At 36.3% G+C, this 22,198-nt stretch overlaps 1 protein-coding gene across 1 annotated transcript; it reads right to left on the bottom strand.

Moving 5' to 3' along the window:
* Positions 1–6,359: 6,359 nt before the first annotated feature.
* On the bottom strand, positions 6,360–20,244 carry LOC105665860. The gene is made up of 4 exons (XM_048406563.1): positions 20,184–20,244; positions 19,485–19,620; positions 11,093–11,394; positions 6,360–6,540 (listed from the first exon to the last, which is right to left on the bottom strand). The coding sequence occupies exons 1-4, from the start codon at positions 20,242–20,244 to the stop codon at positions 6,368–6,370; spliced, it is 672 nt and encodes a 223-aa protein (XP_048262520.1). The 3' UTR covers positions 6,360–6,367.
* Between the last annotated feature and the right edge of the window lie 1,954 nt (positions 20,245–22,198).

Here is a 22,198-nt window from a genome sequence, read left to right as displayed (position 1 = left end):
ATTCGAAAACCCACAGTGGACACTCAGAAAATAGTGTTCCCACCTCACAAAACACAGACAACTTCACCAGACTCGAAAAACTAATCGAGAAGCAAACTGAGCAAATTAACAACTTGCTGTCACTACTTACACTCTTCATGGATAAATTAATACGCACAGAAGCAAAATAAAACCAATGCGTCTAGCTCTGTGGAACGCCAACGGTCTAGCTCAGCACAAATTTGAAATAGAACTCTTCTTAAAACAGCAGCAAATCGACGTAATGCTCATATCTGAAACCCACTTCACCGACAAAAACTACCTCAAAATACACGGCTACAACATCTACCACACACAACACCCCAGTGCGAAGGCACACGGTGGCACCGGAATCATCGTCAAATCCAGCATTAAGCACTATGAGCTTCCATCATTCCAGAAAGACTACCTTCAAGCCACAAGCGTAGCAATAGAAGACCGCCATGGTACAATCACCACCTCAGCAGTATACTACCCTCCCAGACACTCGATTGCTAAAGAGAACTTCGATAGCCTCTTTGACGTCCTAGGCAATAGATTCATAGCTGGAGGAGACTATAACGCCAAACATACCCAATGGGGCAGCAGACTTGTCACAGCAAGAGGCAAAAACCTCCTGAAAAGCATAATCACCAACAATCTCAACTACCTTACCACATATGAACCCACATACTGGCCCACTGACACTAACAAAATCCCCGATTATAATCATAATCCCCGACTTCTTCATAACCAAAAATATCTCGCCCAGATACGTCCAAATCAACTCCTCGGCTGAACTCTCTTCTGACCGCTCCCCCGTAATAGCAACAGTTCAGCAATAATCGAGAACCCACCTAATGGCCTTATTCACAACCAACTCACCAATTGGCAGCTCTTTAGAGAAGTCTTTAACCGCTCAACCTCTGCCTCAATCTCACTAAAAACAAAGGAAGATATCGAAACTGCCACAGAATACTTAAACACGAGCATAATAAACGCTATCCGCTCCTCAACACCTACTAAGACTTCTATCAGTAAACACGAATATCCCCATTACATATTAAACAAAATCACAGAAAAACGAAGACTAAGAAGAGTATGGCAAACCCATAGAACACCGGACGACAAACGCAAACTAAACAACGCAACCAGGAAGTTAACCAAAATCATTAAAAATTACAAAAATGACTGTTTCCAAAAGTACCTCGTCAATTTGTCCCCCTCTGCAGACTCTAACTACTCACTATGGAAGGCTTCCAGGAAACTCACGCGTCCCTTGCAAATAATCCCACCAATTCGCTGTCCGCAAGGCGGATGGGCACGAAGCCCTATAGAAAAAGCCAACCTGTTCGCCAAATACATATCCAACGTTTTTAAACCTCATTCCTCCAATACCGGTTCGGAAATAACAGAATACCTGCATTCTCCCTTCCAAATGTCTCTCCCCATTAAACTTTTCACTTCTCTAGAGGTTACTGAATTAATCCATCGTCTGAACCCCAGGAAAGCACCGGGACATGATCAAATAAATAACAAAGCAATTAAGGAACTACCTGTAAAAGGGATTGCACTCATTTCTTCAATTTTCAATGCAATTCTTCGCCTTGAATACTATCCCAAAACCTGGAAAACGTCACAAATTACGCTCATCCCTAAACCCGGAAAACCAATACACGAAACTAGCTCCTATCGCCCAAATAATCTTCTACCCACTTTGTCAAAATTATTCGAAAAGTTGCTAACGAATCGACTCCTTTCACTCCTAGAGGATCTGAAAACCCTGCCAGATCATTAATTCGGTTTTTGGAAGCAGCATTCCACAATAGAGCAAATCCACCGAATAACACACAATATCAGCCAAACACTCGAAAAAAAAAAATATTGCTCAGCGGTATTCCTTGATATTCAACAGACATTCGACAAAGTATGGCATGAAGGGCTTCTTTACAAACATAAAAAAGTCCTACCACACACTTCCTACTCCATCCTAAAGTCCTACCTAACCAATAGGCAATTCGTGGTTAAATGCGCAGACGCCATTACCACAACTTTCCCAGAAAAGAAGCGGGCATACCCCAAGGCAGTGTCCTCGGACCCCTTCTGTTCTTCATCTATACTGCCGATTTACCAATATCGATAGAATTAACCATAGCAACATTTGCTGACGACACAGCGCTATTAGCGTCCCACGCCAACCCGATAATAGCCTCATCCACTCTCCAGCGAGGTCTCGACTCAATGGAGAAGTGGTTCCATAAATGGGGCTTCGAAATTAATGAAAAAAAATCCACACATGTAACCTTCACGCTGCGAAAACAAACCTGCCCGCAGGTCTCCATTAACAATATAACAGTTCCTAACAAGGACACAGTCAGATACCTGGGCATGACTCTGGACAGGAGATTAACCTGGAAACAACATATCGTAGACAAATCTAAACAACTCAGGGACATATTCAAAAAATTTTATTGGCTCATTAGCCATCGCTCCAACCTAAGCACGCAGAATAAGATTACGCTCTATAAGATCGTAGTAAAACCTGTCTGGACCTACGGAATCCAACTATGGGGAACAGCAAGTAATTCCAACATTGAAATACTCCAACGCTTCCAATCGAAAACACTAAGATCCCTAATAAATGCACCCTGGTATGTTACCAACGAAACAATCCACCGTGACCTCAAGATACCTACAGTCAAATATGAAATACACAAGTCCAGAAGCAGATATAACACAAGAGTCAACAACCACCACAACCCATTAGTCACCGAACTACTAGACACGGCGGACCAGATCCGCAGACTAAAAAGAAAATACCCTTTAGATTAAATCCTTAGATCCTACTAGAACCAACAATATAAAACTATTATAAGCCATGTCATTGTATCACGCCAAATTAAGTTACTGAAAAGTCTCAACGAGAATTGATTGTAAATATTCTAATAAATAAAAAGAAAAGATTATGACAATGCCACAATAATTACGTTGATCGAATCGGCCAATGTAATGTTTCGTAATGTATAAATGTAATGTTTGAAAAATAAAATTTTCAATGGATCTTCGATCGGTTCTTATCTTACCTTCTTTTTTTGGAATTCAATTAATATCATTATTGAAATTTTACAAGTCAGAAATTACAAGTATCAATTACTTCGTTCTCTGCATGAGTACTGAGCTCGTAATGGACGAAAACCTAACACGGTAGAACTATGAAATTGTAAGAGAAAAATCTATATCCTACAGCCTTTAACTTCTCGATTTATAACTTTCGTTAGAATATTAATTTATTTATTTGTCGTATTTTTATTTAAAGAAACATTTCAGACAAATGAAGTTCTATCATATTCGATATATTGTACCTACATACATGTTATATATAGAACGAGAAATTTATATTACATTGTAGAATTCTTCAGGTGATGCCATTTTGTTATTTAGATGAATTGGGCAATTTCATTAAATTTTATTCATAGAAGTTACATCTCCTATTATTACAATTATTAATTGGATTACGGATTCCCATTAATTTATAATATGATACTGGACCTAAAAAAATCGGAAATTAAATATACACAAATTGTTGAAATGAGTGTAATAGTATTTCTTATACAACATGTTTGACATATCGATTGTTGCTTCCGAAAATTTTATAATAAAATGCTCGAAACAAAATAATTCCGACCGACGAATAAATTGGTGTAACAACTGGGAAAATATTCTTTGTCATAAGATTATAGGTCCTCTTGTATTTGTACATTTATTAGAAATGTAAGTGTAAAAAAATGTATAAAATATTTAAATAAAGTATTCATCATATTTGGTAAATGGAACAAATTTTTATTTAGATTCTATTTCTTTATTCATAATCATTCATATTCATTCATATTCATAATCATAATACATACAAAGATGAATTTATCGATTTATAGTAATGAACATCATTCGTATATGATATTACTTTAAGATCAAATGATCTTAAAATAATCAATAAGATCGAAAAAAAGTGATGCGTATAGTATTTTTGCATTTACAGTATTCTGTACTTATGATCAAGTTACGGAGTCCATATGCATATCAAATACTATTTGTATCTATAACGATTGCTCTATAAACATCATCATGCAAACAGAATTTTCACCAATGGAATTGTTTGAAACGCTCGAAAAAAATATCCCGTTTTAAACTCACGTTCTCTTAGCGCGCAAAAATGATTTTTGCAAAATAAGAATGGAATCGAAATTTCATTCGCGCGAGCGCTCCCATTCCCAAAGAAAAAAAAAAGGAAAGGGCAACCGAACCGATGGAACAAACCACTCAACGACGCGTCAAGCAACAGACATGCCACGAAACGTTCCGACGTTGCGGCCAAACAAGAAAATAACGCAAAACGGGCAAGGACATCGTTCCACTTACAGAACATCGATTTTTTCGTTTCTTCTTTCGCGAAACCTTCGATGACGGCCAGCTGTTACCACCGTGAAGCTTCCTTTTTTCGCCTCGTAATTCTCGACCTGATCCCCGCTGAAATATTCATCAATCGTCTCGCTCGATTCTCCTTTCGGCCTGTCTCTTTCAATTATCGCCTGGACAAGTTAGATCCGTTTCTTTTTGCACCCAACGGCCATGTTGCTTCGTCACGGTCGTTTAATCGTCCGATCAAATTCTTCGAGCTGGCAAAAAGTAACGGACCTCGGCAAATTGATCGAGTAAAAGTCCACGTTAAACACACGTCTAATCGCTCTACGATCCACGTTCCTCGTTATCGCGGCTAATGAGCCGACCCAGTGACTATGGCATAAACAGTGGTTAAACTGTAATGAAAAGGCGAATGGAGATTAATGTCGTTGTCGTGACACCGGTGATCGTTGGGCAGTGATGTTTTAGGGGTAATCAAATGAATCTGCCTCGTAAATGGGTTTCTGAAATTTCAATTAGATCCAATCGAATTTACTTACTGCATAATGTCGTTCTCGTTTCGATCGAGAAAATGATTTCTTATGTTTTAAAGAAAGCTTCCAGCGTAAAATTGGAAGAAGAAGTTATGCATATAACAGTGATTATTTTATAGTTTTCTCGATCCTTTTGACAGATTTTCTGATGATAGAGAAATACGGTTTAATCGGAAATAAACCGATGAAGGCGAGAGGGTTCAGACTTCTTGGGGTTAGCGTAAGATTTTTATAAAATCAATATGAGAGATTAATCACGAGAAATATTAACTATCCGTGTTGAGAATGAAAATAGATAAAAAGTATATGAGAAGAAACTTCTGACGTGGAAATCATGGGATTTTAAATGAAATGAAGTGTACTTACATGTACTGTGAGTAGGTTTTACAGATCTGGGTTAGGTGCAGCGGCGTGATTGGCATGCAATTTGTAGAAACATTTTAGTGCGTTATATTGTAATTAAGTAACATTTGCAAGACACGTTCAGAAATTTAGAGAAGAATATAATCACGTTTTTAGCAGTTCTTGAGACGATTAAGTTCTGAAATGTTTGCTTTCAACTACAACGCATGTTTGGCTTGTCCCACTTTCTAGTATTTGCAGACGTATGCAAAGACAAAACTCCCATGAATTTGAAATTCCTCAAAAGCGCTATACAGTTGTAACTAGCTTTCCTTTCCGTTACTATAATTTACTTTCGAGTATTATGAAACATTCAGAGATTGGACATCAAACATTATTACGTTATAAGATAAAAATTGTTTTATTACCTTGTAAAGATCTCTTGTAACAATACATATTTGTTGTACAACAATTGGAACATATCAGTTGTGAGAAAAAACTGAGAGAAAATTGAAACATTATTCGAGTGAACATTTGTGTAAGAATTGCTAAAAATAAATTGCTAATAAGTAAATAGAATAAATAAAGGGTAATAAATCAATAACAAATGAATAAATGAATAATTGCCGATGATAATGGAAAATAAAGTTCAAGGAAAATAAGAAATTCGAACAAGGAAAAGAAACTATTTAAGAATATCAACGTTAAGCGATTAATATAATAACAGTAAGAAGATTAATTAACGAAAAGTTACTCAAATATACAATGCGATAATATAATATTAATTTTCTACAAACTACAATAACGGAGGAAAAACCTTCGACCGGATAGATTTTCCCCTGTAACTCTTTGAATACGTTAAATCGCTCGTTCTTTGCGGAAATACACAAACATCAATAATCAGGAGTCGTTCATTGGTGCAATATCAGTTAAGATTCTTTCAATTTTTTTGTAAAGAACAAGCCTAAAAAATTCCATCTGTTCGAAGACTTTCTGTACGCTATTGTGCACCGAATCAACGGGAAGGAAGAGAAAGAAAAAACGATTTACCTGGTGAATATGGTTTATTGGTAGTGCTAGAGCAGGGAACGACGATAAGTGGTCGACAACAATAATAATACCAGTTGAATAAGATAAATTGTCGATTTGATTAAGAATGCCCCGTTGTTCATCGGTCGATCGTTCCTTTTATCTTGCTTCTGTTGAATCTTGTGCTGCACCTTTTGCGACTGCCGCTTCTGAAACTTTTCTAATAGAGGCAATCATTTTTCTTTTCTTTTTTTCTTATCTTTGTCTCTCTCTCTCTCTCTCTCTCTCTCTCCCTTTCTTTCTCCATTCAATGGCAGTGCTCATGGAAAACTTTAACGAGCATCCACCTTATCCTTATTGAGATCTCGCAAGCGAGTTCGTCGGTATAAATTGGAAAGATAACTGAAATCCATGCACAATATCGCGACCAACGCGGCAACGTTGTTCTATGTATGTAACGTGTATGTACGCGTTCTTTGAAGGAATTTTCGATCGGTATAGTAGATCGTTGTTTTCGTATACGGAACGAGTCACGCGATATATCGGTTTCCTTGTTTGCCTTTCGATGACATGAAAGAGGGAAAATGTCGACTCGCGAGGAAACAGCCAAGCTGGGTGAGATTTATTTGCTTACGACGTAATGTTGCCACGAAGATTGATGTTTGATACTTACGGCGGCTGCACAAAATATTTGCATGTGCTTCTTTTTACTTTGCGTTTCGACGTGTTTGTTCCGACTGGTCTTTTAGGTAACATTACAATTATTGAACTCGTCGAAATACGAAATCTTTCGTTCCATATGCAATTGGAAGGGTTGCAGTTATGAGACAATTACACAATATTTGGTAATTTAAGTAAATAGCACAACTTTTCAAGCACGTTATAAATTTATGGTTAACTAATATCGATAGCAATAAAATTCTCTTCTCAAGCGTCAAAAATATATTTCTTTATTCAATGTTACATCTATATTTTGTTTCATTAGGAATAAATATCTTTTATTGTGTTTCTTGGCTTCGAGTCCCGAGTGTTCGAATAGAAAACGAATAATCATAGGGAACTTGTCATTCGCAGCACGAGATGACAGAAATGACAGTTACAGTTTAATTAATATCGGGATACATTGATACCTTAACGCGGAAACGCGGATGGATGTCATCAAATGGCTATTTGCGCAGTTAACATAATTCTTTCGCTGTCGTAAGACGCGTACTGTTTGAGACCTGGTAAGAAACCAAACTAGATGACGAATGGATTAATTTTGTCCGCCAAAGTTCTTGGCGACGTTTCCATCAGGAGCGGATTAAGAAGGAGGACTAAAAAGAGTTACAGCCCCGAAGCCTTCTACATTTTTGTTGACACCGCTGTTCAAGAAAAATTTCATTTTACGCCAATAACAAGAAATTCAAATTTAAACATTTTTAAAAATTAAAAGAAAGCAGCTCTTTTTTGATAATGCATAATAAAAAGATTTGAATATGACTTATTATACAATAAATCTCATTCCATATTTACGTAAATTTATTTAATTTTGTTATAGATTAGCAAAGAATACTTGTTATAATATCTAATCGATATATATGTATATACATTTTAATTCCCGCCCCCGAATTTTCTATAAAGGGAACTTCGGTTAGATCAATAATCCCAGGCCTCAAAAACTTTCATCCGGTCTTGGTTTCCATCGACGGATTTTAGATTTTCTTTCCCTTGGAATACGTAATCGACTGAGAAACGATCGAGTAATTTTCGTAACGAGAATCATACGACTAACCCGAAATCACGAACGCTATGTCACGATCGTTCCATTGTAACGTATTAATTTTTATCTTCGTTATGTGTATTATTTGGTTGACGGTGGTCGAATCGCGATAAAAGGTGAGGAAAAGATTTCGCGAGGAATAAAAAAGGTTGTGCACAGAACGAGTCACGCAATTTCAGCGAGGAAAAAGTCGAACAGTGTAACGAGGTTTGTCTTGCTATGATTATTGCTTTTTCCAATTGTAACAACACTCCAGGGAAGGATGCTATTATAGTTTTTTTATCGCGTAACTTTACATTTTGTGCTCCTCTTCGGTCTCGCTCTTTTTCAGAATGTTCCACGCACGAAGGAAAAAGTTGGAAACGAAAGATAAGGTAATTATAAATAATACGTTATGTAGTTAACGTAAATACTTGTGTATAATTTTGTTCGACTCAAAAGGAAACGTATCTCTTGTTAAATTATTGAAAAATAATTTTAGGCGATAAGAAGAAAGATCTTCGCGTGCAATATTTCACGCTAGTATAAGCTTATAGGAAATGAAATTTTGTTTTCGGAGATACGTTTTGTGATTCGTTACTCTTCTGCTGATATTCTTCCTGTCATAGTGTGTTTTCATATTATTGTTAGTGATATATCATGTAAAATTTCAACACTTTATGATTCATATTTTTAGTAAGGAATTATTTGAATGATATTTAAACGAATAATGGCGAAAATAAGAAGATATCGATTTAAGTAACTCGATTGGCAATGGTAACAGCGTCACGGTTTTATTGCTGTTCATTCGTTCTAAGTTCAGTTTCAAACAGAAGCGAAAATTTTCGAGGGAACTAGGTACATTTTCGGGAAACTGGAGGATTCAGCAATACCGGAGCAGAGTGCTGAATAAGATTGTAGAGACGCTCCCTTAATGTTCAGCCTGCCCCTTCTATATCTACTTATAGAAATGTTCTGCAACTTGAAGTACCTATATCTCGCAATCAGAGGTAATAGTTTCGCGGCTCTTACAGTCGCTCGAACGACGGATTTTACGAATCGTTCAGACATCGCCGAAATTGCAAAGAAATAACATACTTTTGCGAAGAATAAAATAGGCAACGGAGGAAAATAGAGGAAGTAAGGATATTCTTTAAAAGCTGAAAAATGTATTTTATCAGTCGCGACGCCAAATATTTGCTTTTTTATAGATAAATTTCCTAAAAGTAGCTTTTACTACAAATAAACAAACTAAATCATTTTTTAAATAAAATCCGACAAACTTTTTTCAAACAAAGCAATACTATGCAAAACATTCTTTTGTCCATCATATTTCAGCGTGTGAAAAATCGATATTTTGTACGCAATAAAAGAAGAAACAAATAACATACAAACTGGTGGCTGCATTTCATTTTTTGACAGAGTAGTATTTCAATATTTACAATGTATATTTCACTATGACCGTTTTCTACTGAATTGAACGTAGAAAATCAGTCTTTCTTTCGCAGATTGACGGTTTATACTTTTATTTTGTTATTTCAACGAAACTTTCATCGCAATTACCTGCTACCTTGTGAAGTATTTTAAGAGCAGACCGTAATTGCAATTTCCCGCGTTATATTAAGATTTCGACAAAAACAACATCGTTCTCGTTTTCTCGCAGTCATTGAAAAATAACGTAGCAAATAAAGATACACCTAATCAATGAAGCAAAGTAAAACATTATTTCAATACAACTTCAATCTTGTCCTGTCAACATGCGAATGCTTCGATCTTATTTTTAAATTAACCTTACTATTTTTGCGTGTGATCTGCTAAAAATCAATTCGTGTTATTCTATGAAACTTGATGAGCGTAAATTTGATAGGCATGGTTGCTACATTTTTAAACAATTGAAGTGTCAATAGTATTACATTCCGTTCTGTATATCTTACATAGTATCGATATGTAAACACTGTAAAACTGTCCATAAATAGCGTTAAAATATATATAGTATAAATGAATATTGGAAACTAATGGCAAGTTAATCAAAATAATTAAGAGTCACACTTGTGATCTCGTGCAATCGGCAGACTAATTTGATTCACTAAAATGTTTATGAAATCCATACATAATAAATCGAAATTATTTATTAAATCGTAGTTGCATACTGAGTTCGGATACAGTGTCGGAAGAAAGTATCTTTTATATATCTACTAATTAATTATGTTCAAGTATATTAAATTTCGCATGATTTAGAAGTGCCTTCATTTGGTTATCTAATTCCACGAAAGTGAAATATAAAATCTCATAAAAAACTTCTTCATTGGGAAATAACTGTCGGTATTACAAAAATGCTTTGCATAGCCTTTGTAGCTTGACGCAACAATTTTCTGCAATTTGCCTGGAAAGATCTACTTGCCCCGTTTTACCATTAAATCCCTTATTTAATCTTACTCTACGACATCCTTTCTCATCCTCGACCATTTCGATATCGCAGAGACTATGAGCACACTAATGACAATTTGTCGCGCGATATTTTCGTTATTTATGAAAAGGACATTCGTTAAAGGACATTGCAAGACTAGCATTTAACTGCTTATAGGAGAAAGAAACAATTGAACTTGCGGTTGATGCGAACGGGAGCGTGACAAATTGTCACCAACGCGCACGCAGCCTAAATATTCCGTTATTTATGATAACGAAAACATTTCACATTGTTCTTGTTGTAACAAATTGTTGCATAGACTTTTAACGATGATTGTACGTATCGTGTCTTATGTTTCCCATTAGCTTCTGGCAACAGAACTAACCCACTCCGTATATATCGAATAACCTGAAGCTAATCTCCCGTGAGAACAGCGATCCGAATACTCCATGAAAACGATTCTAATGTCGCGTCGTCGCGTCATCGCAAGAATCGTCATCCAAGGAAATAGTTAACAAGCGCTGTATGCAGACTCAGCGAGGGAGAGAACAGAGAGAAGAGAAAGGAGGCGACAACGATCGCGCGAGTTCCCCGGCGGGAACATCTCTACGAGGAAACACTTACGACAGAGGGCTTGGTATCGTGAACTGCGGATCGTCCCCGGTGGACAAAGAGCCGGCACACCATCTTCGTACAGTTCTCTTGCTGTGTTCCGATCGAGTGGGCCGTAATTGCACACGAGGGCCTCTACGCGATCCCCGAATCCAACTGCCATTGTACGGCCGGCTATTGGCGTGTCTGTGCTACTGCTTGTCGATTGCCCGGACCTGCCCGTGTAAATTGCACGACCGCAACCGATCTGCCTAATTGTCGACGACGCGAACGGAATGTAAGACAGGTTGCTCCGCGCTGCGAAATTCACCAATCTGAAATCGAGGGATTGTGAATGAGAAGGTTTCGCAGCGAAGCATAGAAACTGCAATGTAAGATGAGGTGATTGCGGTGCCCTGAAACAATCGATACTATTGTCAATATTTCATGGTTCTCAACGAAAATGCGATTTATCAGTAAATATTGACAATATCGTATTGACAATACTTATTGAGCCCTTCGGTTGAGAATCTTGAAATGGTGACAATATATATATGTCGAGTTGGCGTTAAGATTAGAGTTAGGGTTAAGGACGTGAAACGAATCCCTATTGGCATTAGACGTGATCATTATGCAATAGAGGAGATATTTACTAGTATAAATATGACTATGATGGAATTTGAAAAGTAATCGCGATAATTAGATACACGAGAAGCTAATGACAATGATCCTAGGCTCAATAACGAATTCGCGGTCAACGGGATGACGAATTCTACTCATCTTTAGCGTCTAAGTTGTACTCAATGTTTTTTCTTTTTTTTTTTTTTTTTTTTATTTATTAGAATATTTACAATCAATTCTCGTTGAGACTTTTCAGTAACTTAATTTGGCGTGATACAATGACATGGCTTATAATAGTTTTATATTGTTGGTTCTAGTAGGATCTAAGGATTTAATCTAAAGGGTATTTTCTTTTTAGTCTGCGGATCTGGTCCGCCGTGTCTAGTAGTTCGGTGACTAATGGGTTGTGGTGGTTGTTGACTCTTGTGTTATATCTGCTTCTGGACTTGTGTATTTCATATTTGACTGTAGGTATCTTGAGGTCACGGTGGATTGTTTCGTTGGTAACATACCAGGGTGCATTTATTAGGGATCTTAGTGTTTTCGATTGGAAGCGTTGGAGTATTTCAATGTTGGAATTACTTGCTGTTCCCCATAGTTGGATTCCGTAGGTCCAGACAGGTTTTACTACGATCTTATAGAGCGTAATCTTATTCTGCGTGCTTAGGTTGGAGCGATGGCTAATGAGCCAATAAAATTTTTTGAATATGTCCCTGAGTTGTTTAGATTTGTCTACGATATGTTGTTTCCAGGTTAATCTCCTGTCCAGAGTCATGCCCAGGTATCTGACTGTGTCCTTGTTAGGAACTGTTATATTGTTAATGGAGACCTGCGGGCAGGTTTGTTTTCGCAGCGTGAAGGTTACATGTGTGGATTTTTTTTCATTAATTTCGAAGCCCCATTTATGGAACCACTTCTCCATTGAGTCGAGACCTCGCTGGAGAGTGGATGAGGCTATTATCGGGTTGGCGTGGGACGCTAATAGCGCTGTGTCGTCAGCAAATGTTGCTATGGTTAATTCTATCGATATTGGTAAATCGGCAGTATAGATGAAGAACAGAAGGGGTCCGAGGACACTGCCTTGGGGTATGCCCGCTTCTTTTCTGGGAAAGTTGTGGTAATGGCGTCTGCGCATTTAACCACGAATTGCCTATTGGTTAGGTAGGACTTTAGGATGGAGTAGGAAGTGTGTGGTAGGACTTTTTTATGTTTGTAAAGAAGCCCTTCATGCCATACTTTGTCGAATGTCTGTTGAATATCAAGGAATACCGCTGAGCAATATTTTTTTTTTTCGAGTGTTTGGCTGATATTGTGTGTTATTCGGTGGATTTGCTCTATTGTGGAATGCTGCTTCCAAAAACCGAATTAATGATCTGGCAGGGTTTTCAGATCCTCTAGGAGTGAAAGGAGTCGATTCGTTAGCAACTTTTCGAATAATTTTGACAAAGTGGGTAGAAGATTATTTGGGCGATAGGAGCTAGTTTCGTGTATTGGTTTTCCGGGTTTAGGGATGAGCGTAATTTGTGACGTTTTCCAGGTTTTGGGATAGTATTCAAGGCGAAGAATTGCATTGAAAATTGAAGAAATGAGTGCAATCCCTTTTACAGGTAGTTCCTTAATTGCTTTGTTATTTATTTGATCATGTCCCGGTGCTTTCCTGGGGTTCAGACGATGGATTAATTCAGTAACCTCTAGAGAAGTGAAAAGTTTAATGGGGAGAGACATTTGGAAGGGAGAATGCAGGTATTCTGTTATTTCCGAACCGGTATTGGAGGAATGAGGTTTAAAAACGTTGGATATGTATTTGGCGAACAGGTTGGCTTTTTCTATAGGGCTTCGTGCCCATCCGCCTTGCGGACAGCGAATTGGTGGGATTATTTGCAAGGGACGCGTGAGTTTCCTGGAAGCCTTCCATAGTGAGTAGTTAGAGTCTGCAGAGGGGGACAAATTGACGAGGTACTTTTGGAAACAGTCATTTTTGTAATTTTTAATGATTTTGGTTAACTTCCTGGTTGCGTTGTTTAGTTTGCGTTTGTCGTCCGGTGTTCTATGGGTTTGCCATACTCTTCTTAGTCTTCGTTTTTCTGTGATTTTGTTTAATATGTAATGGGGATATTCGTGTTTACTGATAGAAGTCTTAGTAAGTGTTGAGGAGCGGATAGCGTTTATTATGCTCGTGTTTAAGTATTCTGTGGCAGTTTCGATATCTTCCTTTGTTTTTAGTGAGATTGAGGCAGAGGTTGAGCGGTTAAAGACTTCTCTAAAGAGCTGCCAATTGGTGAGTTGGTTGTGAATAAGGCCATTAGGTGGGTTCTCGATTATTGCTGAACTGTTGCTATTACGGGGGAGCGGTCAGAAGAGAGTTCAGCCGAGGAGTTGATTTGGACGTATCTGGGCGAGATATTTTTGGTTATGAAGAAGTCGGGGATTATGATTATAATCGGGGATTTTGTTAGTGTCAGTGGGCCAGTATGTGGGTTCATATGTGGTAAGGTAGTTGAGATTGTTGGTAATTATGCTTTTCAGGAGGTTTTTGCCTCTTGCTGTGACAAGTCTGCTGCCCCATTGGGTATGTTTGGCGTTATAGTCTCCTCCAGCTATGAATCTATTGCCTAGGACGTCAAAGAGGCTATCGAAGTTCTCTTTAGCAATCGAGTGTCTGGGAGGGTAGTATACTGCTGAGGTGGTGATTGTACCATGGCGGTCTTCTATTGCTACGCTTGTGGCTTGAAGGTAGTCTTTCTGGAATGATGGAAGCTCATAGTGCTTAATGCTGGATTTGACGATGATTCCGGTGCCACCGTGTGCCTTCGCACTGGGGTGTTGTGTGTGGTAGATGTTGTAGCCGTGTATTTTGAGGTAGTTTTTGTCGGTGAAGTGGGTTTCAGATATGAGCATTACGTCGATTTGCTGCTGTTTTAAGAAGAGTTCTATTTCAAATTTGTGCTGAGCTAGACCGTTGGCGTTCCACAGAGCTAGACGCATTGGTTTTATTTTGCTTCTGTGCGTATTAATTTATCCATGAAGAGTGTAAGTAGTGACAGCAAGTTGTTAATTTGCTCAGTTTGCTTCTCGATTAGTTTTTCGAGTCTGGTGAAGTTGTCTGTGTTTTGTGAGGTGGGAACACTATTTTCTGAGTGTCCACTGTGGGTTTTCGAATTGTTTATGTTTCCTTGTGCTGCCTGGGCATAGGAGATTGATGGTGTAGAGAATTTTTTGGGTCTAGGTTCTTGTTTGGTTATCTCCTTGGGTCTGAGTTTAGGGTACTTATTATTGTGTAGCGTTTCATAGGCTAAGCATCCTTTGTAGTTCGCAAGATGCTCTCCTTGACAGTGGATGCACTTCGCGGGGGTTTCTGAGGATTTAGTGCATTGGTCAGTGGGATGACTACCAGCACATTTTACGCACCAGAAATTATGATTGCAGTATTTCTGCGTGTGGCCGTACCTTTGGCACCTTTTGCATTGTACTATCTCTTTCTTTACAAGAGGTGGTTCGAACTTAACTATGGAGTTCATCAGCCGGTTGACGTTGTAGATTTCTTTATTATTTTCTTTTTGTTTTATATCTATGAAAAATAGCGATAGTGGATTTTTTGTGATTCTATGTCTTATGTTGCTGATGTTAGTTACGTCGTGACCAAGCTTTAGAAGTTCGAACTTTACTTCGTCTAGATCGACTGAGTGGTGGATATTGCGTAGCACCACACGAAATGTTCTTTCTTGCTTGAGCTGGTATGTGTGGAAGTTGGCATTCAGGGTTTTTAACAACTTCGTTAATTTTCTGTATGCGTCTGGGGTGGTTGGCAGGACTTTTACACTGTTGTTGCTGATTTTCAATTTATATTCCTCCTTACCGATTTCTTTTTGAATTGTCTTTGTCATTGATTGAATGTCAATAACATCATCGATGAAGATTGGCGCGGGAGGGGTTTTTTTGTGTAAGTTGTGTATTTACCAGTATCTGGTAAATCTGGTATCTGGACACTGGGCTTGGTATTTAATGAGCCATCCCAATAAATAAAATTTGACCAGTTATGGAAAAAATGTAATACTTTGTCCAACATCATGCGATACGTACAATAAAACTGAAGGTGATAGCTACGTATTGTCCTAGATTTTTAATAGCCTATATGTAATAAATATACGACACATGGAACTGCCACTAAAATTCGCTTGTAGAGACACCTAATTTTGAAAATTGTTTATCATTATTCCTAACATTGCACAAATTTGCCACCGACAAATTTATTTCATACCATTTATCGTTTAGTTTGATCAATCGAATTTGACTAAAGTTGATTCATTACTGTACCAACATATATGATTAAATGAAGCAATTAAGACCGATACACGCATATGCATTAGTTTTGACACTTGGAATTAAACAGAATCTATCAATAATCTAATAATAATTATCGAGAGTCTACGATAATTATGTCCTTCACTGAGGCATATTAGAATTAAGAAAATAATTTAATCAATCAGAAATTAAGCAAATTCAGCAAAACGATATTAACGATACGATTTGAAAATTTCAATCTACTACCACTGTAATACAGATTATTATACAAACTATAATATAGAGGATTTTCATTAAGATCGACGGTGAAAGCTCGATGTTTCGGTGTTTCCTAGGCAACGTCGATTCGATGTAAGCGAAATGCGTCTGTCGTACATATACAGTTGGGATAAAACACGCAGAGACAGAGTGGAAAGTTAAGGTAAGGGGTAGAGAAAGAGGCAATGTAAACCTTCTGCTATATTCAAAGGCGAGTTAACAGTGTCTACACACGCTGCACCGACCAGTTCCATTTACAAAGTGAAAGCCTTGGCAGATAAAAGTCGTTTCGATCAATTCAACTTAGGCTATTGAATGCTGTGCAGAATGACAATACGTGTGGATTTTCACGCGACTTGGGTACACATTCACACATACACAGACTCGCGTATACACGAAGTATTATCACACGACAAACGTACGGTGAAAGGCCTTGTGTCTTTTGACTCCCTTTGTATCTGCGCTATTTATTGTTGATCCCTGAAGATGGAAGAGAAGTGATTGAATTACATTGAATTTTACGAGTCATACTCGTTGATCGTTTTCCCTTAAAGTCGTTTAAAAGCTTATGTCATGCATTTCGTAAGATGATTCCTGTCTTTTTCTACGCCATTTACTACTTTCTGTAATTCGAAGATATGAAGAAATATACTGACATATTTGTATTTTGTAATTTTTATTTTGATTTTCAAGCTTGATTACGAAATGGAAGAGCACTGAATAATGAAAAAGTTATAAAAAAATAAAATAATGAAAGAAGTATTTATTTATTGTATCGTTATGTGTACGTTCCAAAAAATATATTTTGCCATTCTATTCTAATATACTTATAATTATAAAATTAAATAAAATGACGCTACATATGTAATTTCTGTCTTCGATCCTTTTAAAGATTTTGAAAATTTACGTTGGCTAGAAAAAAACGTTTTATAAATGCTTAGGTACTCCGAATAGCCACAAAACTGCGCGACGCTTCCTAAAAATATCGAAGTATAAAATATCATACTCCGTAATGAAGTAATAATACCATCGAAATATCGTAGTAGATACCAATAAATACAAAATTAACAAAATATTCTTCTCTCCGTGCAATTTCGTTAACGGAAAATATCCTTCGTTTCCCAGTATTCAGCAAATTAGTTTCATTAACAATATAAAAATAAACATTATGTCACAAACGACAAGGAAATCATAAAGCTACGTTCATTTCGTCCTTTTTATTTTTTGCGTGTCGAACCGCCGTTAATGCAAATAACGAGTTTACGTCGTGATAAAGTCGCGCCGATATGATTAATGCATATCCATTTTTTCGTTTGCTTTTCTGGCCGTATTTCTCGCTTTTTTACGTTTTTAATCAAATCCTATCTATCTTGTTAAATTACATATGATTCGTACTTATCCGTCAATCGTCCGCCTGTGGTAATTCACCGTGAATATGTTTGTGAAAGCCGCTTAATGTTACAAAACCGAACAAAGATATCTATTCGCACACCACTTTTGATATAATTTCACAATTAAATAACATCTCTGCATATATATCGGATTGATATCGGAAAGCTTTTGTTACAATTTAAAATACGAGATGTTTTTGTACAAAATTGTGTACCTAAAATCTTGAGTGTACGCGTATTTGTAAGTATTTTGTACAAGTACCTTTACCTCGTTCTATCCTAGTCTATCCAATTGGATATATGGATTTTCAATTTGTTAATCTTCTATTTAGGTTCATGGCTATTTGATCTGAAGGCTTTGTTTCAAGCACTTCCTGTAATCCTAAACCATGGCATGACTTATTATCGTCGAGATCATATTACTCCTATATCAATTTTTCATATCAGAATATTTCCAGACTTTCAGGATTTTAGTCATTCCTCAGGGGCTAATAAAATCCGCATCAATATTTCTGAACGACAAATTATTTCGATACTTCAACGCCGTGCAGAGGGAATGAAAAGGGAAACAAGATCTTTGGCAATCTTTGGCGCCGTTCCAATTATTCCGTCAAATTCTCTTCCATCGTTCAAATCATTCCTTTCTATAAAAGAAATAGTGACTGAAGGAAGTAACTCATCAAAATTTTATATCTCATGAATGAAATTTTATAACTGATTTAAATTGTGTGTAAAAATAAGGTATTTATTCATTCAGAATAAAAGAACCCTTAAAACATTTAAAAGAAGAAAACGTCTATTAGGATCCAATTTATTTGATTCATAAAAGTATGAATTTGTATAAAAACCCATAGCCTGCAAATTATAATAAATAGTAACAGAAACGAATAGGAAAATATTGGCGATTATTTTTAAATATTCTCACAGAATCAAAGATTCATTGATGTACCATTAAGAAAGAAGGCGAGGTGGAATTCAAATCTTATTCGTTATATTGTTATGTAAAAAAACATTTTAAGTATTGTATTAAGTAAACATTTAAGTATTGTAGTATTCCTAGTATTAAGGTACCGTTGGGGAAGGCATATTTTTGTTTCCATACAATAGACAGATTAAACTGTATGTATATGGAAAAGAATTAGTTTCAGAGCCTTCCTAAAGAATAAATCGATTTCGAATTAACTACATTGCCACGTTCCAAATCTTCGCTTTCCCCCTTATGTTCCCCGCAATTGAATTAAAAACAATATAAGTCACTTTGTAGAAACAAATATAACTTATAACGTTTCTTACGAATCACTTTTCCTATTTTATCATATACACATCTACTAATTTTTGGCTTGTCTGCGCTCATTTAACGTATTAATGACGTATAATTCTGTACTAATTTACAAGCGAAAGATATGATTCACCGAATAATTCGATCCTCTCTCCCCCCCCTCCAAAAAACTTGTTTGTTTCCGATCTCACCGATTCAATTACAGTGTCTTGTTAAACCAGCCACAATAGAACAATTAAACTCAGCAACCTGAACTATACAACAATCCTCCCAATCTCAAAAAACTGAAAGACTACCATACAAATGAAATTCAATTTAACACGATACACAGAATCGGTGCGGAGTACGGCCATGCGCTCACTTTTATTCTTTTCGAATAACGCCTTTCACACCGGATCTCTCTGCTGAAGTTCATCCTCGCACGCTCGTGTAAAAGGGTAGATTGAAAAAGAGAACTTGAAAAACAAAAAAAAAAAAAAAGAAAAGAAAAGAAAAGAAAGAAGAGGAAAAAATAATCACGGCGAAAAATGACGCTGCCTCAAAATCCGTACAAAAGCGCACGCAAAGAGCTCACCCGAATTCCGCAGAATCGAAGTCTTCTACTTCGTCGTACCATGATTGAATATGAAAGCGAATCCTCGCGGTGGACGTTGTGTTTCCTACGCTGTACATATCGAGTACGTGCACGTTCTGCCATACTCCGAATCGTTCTACAAAAGATAGACACCCGGATTGTTAGCACCTGTAATTTTAGGTTCCAAATGATTGAATGATACGAAGTGGCTCACGAAAGTATTCTGACATTCCTAGAAATATTTTATGTATATGCAGTTATACGAAACATTTCGAAATATCACTAACACTGTACCGAGACACGGATCGTTAACATCAAATTGTTCAAATCGATGAAATGACATAATGAAATTCTTTTTCTTCGGATGTTCCTTTATTCAAATTTTATATACACGTGTATGTATTAAACGTATGCATACTTTGATCGGTGTAAATTTTATTTTCCTGAATTCAAGTTAATTTAAAGTTGAACGCGACGATCGTGGAATCCGCAATGGAATATTTAATAATACCAGTATACCATCGCTAACTTCGATGTTATTCGATGTTTACCATCTGCTGGAAGTATTGTTACGCTAAAACAATTCATTTGTTACCAGAAAATGTAAATACTTCATATTTATGCATCAAAATGCCAAAATAATAATCGAATAACGTTTGTTAAAAGAAGCTGTGTTGAAATTTGTTGTTAGCAACAGACCTGCAATCATAGGAATTTGTGGAACTACATAAATAGCTTCATAAATTGATGCGACGAACATACTTAAATATCGGATTATGTATTAGCGTGTTAAATATTATATGAACTAAATTACGGGTACTATGACTCGAATAATCAATTAATAATAATATTCATGCTGGTAAATATTAATTTTGTTATTAATAAATAGTATTAACATAATATCAATAATCGATATTATAAACAGTGATTAAAAATATATGCGTCGTAAATGTATTATAGAATACATAATTGCTATATATTTTTTGCGGGGAGAATCGCTGTCACAAATAAACTATCTTACTTTAGAAATTCGTTAGATCTGGTTCACGTATGACTGACCTCCGGTTTTCAGTCTCATACCCGAGACTGTTTTAATAAAAGGTATTCTGGTCATTGAATTGATAAAAGAGAGCCAACTGCATGACCCACATGCTCCGGATGCCACATGCTAACGAATTTCAATCTTTCGGATTTTTTCATCCGGAGACAACTCTACCGGCTTATTCGTTGGAATCCTGTTGATGGTTCGCAAGATCTCAATTATAAACTCGCGTTACGCAATCCAGAACGCACCAGGGGGTTTGAATGTCACGTGCCGTGATATATCGAGGGTCACACTTGAATATTTTTCTATTATACGAAAAAATCAGAGAAAAATGATAAAATCTTTAATTTGGAAAAATTGTGCGCGATGTTTAAATTTTCGCTATCGAACGTTATTCTTTCACTCTCAAACGTTATTACAGATACAGTAGAAGCTCGATTATCCGAACTAACTTCGTTCAGGATGATCGGATAATCGAATTTTTCGTATAATCGAATTTTTCGTATAATCGAACGACTCGTATTTAACTACATTCTACGTGAAAAATTATAATTTGTTACATATTACAAGAATTATATACGTAAGTTTTATTCATCATTGTTTTCCCAATCCTTGTGAGCTGCAAAATCTCATATCTTTTTTAAAGTTAATAGTTTCGCAGAAGTATCATTTGTGGAAATGTTGTCTTCTTCAAGATTGTTAATTTCAAAATTTTTAATTTACTAATTCCGCAAATCACTGCTATTTCAGTTACTGTTTCACCACTGCCTAATCGAGTCACTGTTTCACGTCTCCCCTGAATTGAAAACGGTACGCTTATATTTTGATATATTAGCGTGCAATATAAAAATCAACTGACAATATATCGACAATACAGACAACATACTAGCTTGTCTCTCATCGACAAAAATATATATACAATGTACCGATGCAATGGTCGGATAATCGGACGTTCGAATAATCGATGTTCAAATAATGGAGGTTCTACTGTACTTACAAAGGCTCAAACATACAAAACAACTGCATATTCAGTATAAAAAGAAATGGAACATTACCATTTAACTGGGCTCTTCATATGTATATTTTTCTTGTTGCATTATTATTTTACTGTTGTATTACGTAGTACAATATTTTCTTAATTATTTTATTACTCTAATACATATTTACTTAATATCTTGTTGTTTTATTAATGTTTTATTAATATCTTGTATATATTGATATCTTTTCCTTTTTTTTTTTTTTTTTTTGTTTAATGAAACGATCCGCTTAATTTCTTATGTTTAGTATTCTTTTCGTACCATAATTGTTTATTTATACATGCAATATTCGCTTTCATATTTCACTTTACTTTGTTTTATTTCAAGTTGATGTTACTCTGATATTATTGTGTTTATTTTACGTTTTGCATACTTTGCTTTAAATTGATTGAATCAACGAGTCTGGTTTGATAATGAAAAGCCGATGTTTTAAATTAGCTATACTTTTATTGTTTTAACTGCTGAAATATTTACGCGGAACAGAACGAAATAAACTTTTCAAGTGGGCTTCCCCTTTCCTCTTTTTAATTTCATTAATGTATTAGAAACATTTTCGGACAAAAGGAATTCTACGAACTCATGCTTTTTCTAACAGGATATATCTACGCACAATTAGTTTTTTACATATTTCA

The sequence above is a fragment of the Bombus terrestris genome, chromosome 6, assembly GCF_910591885.1.
Source record: "Bombus terrestris chromosome 6, iyBomTerr1.2, whole genome shotgun sequence".
Lineage (NCBI taxonomy): Eukaryota > Metazoa > Arthropoda > Insecta > Hymenoptera > Apidae > Bombus > Bombus terrestris.
The sequence above is the reverse complement of the archived record's forward strand: the minus strand, read 5'-3'. Positions and strand labels throughout refer to the sequence as shown.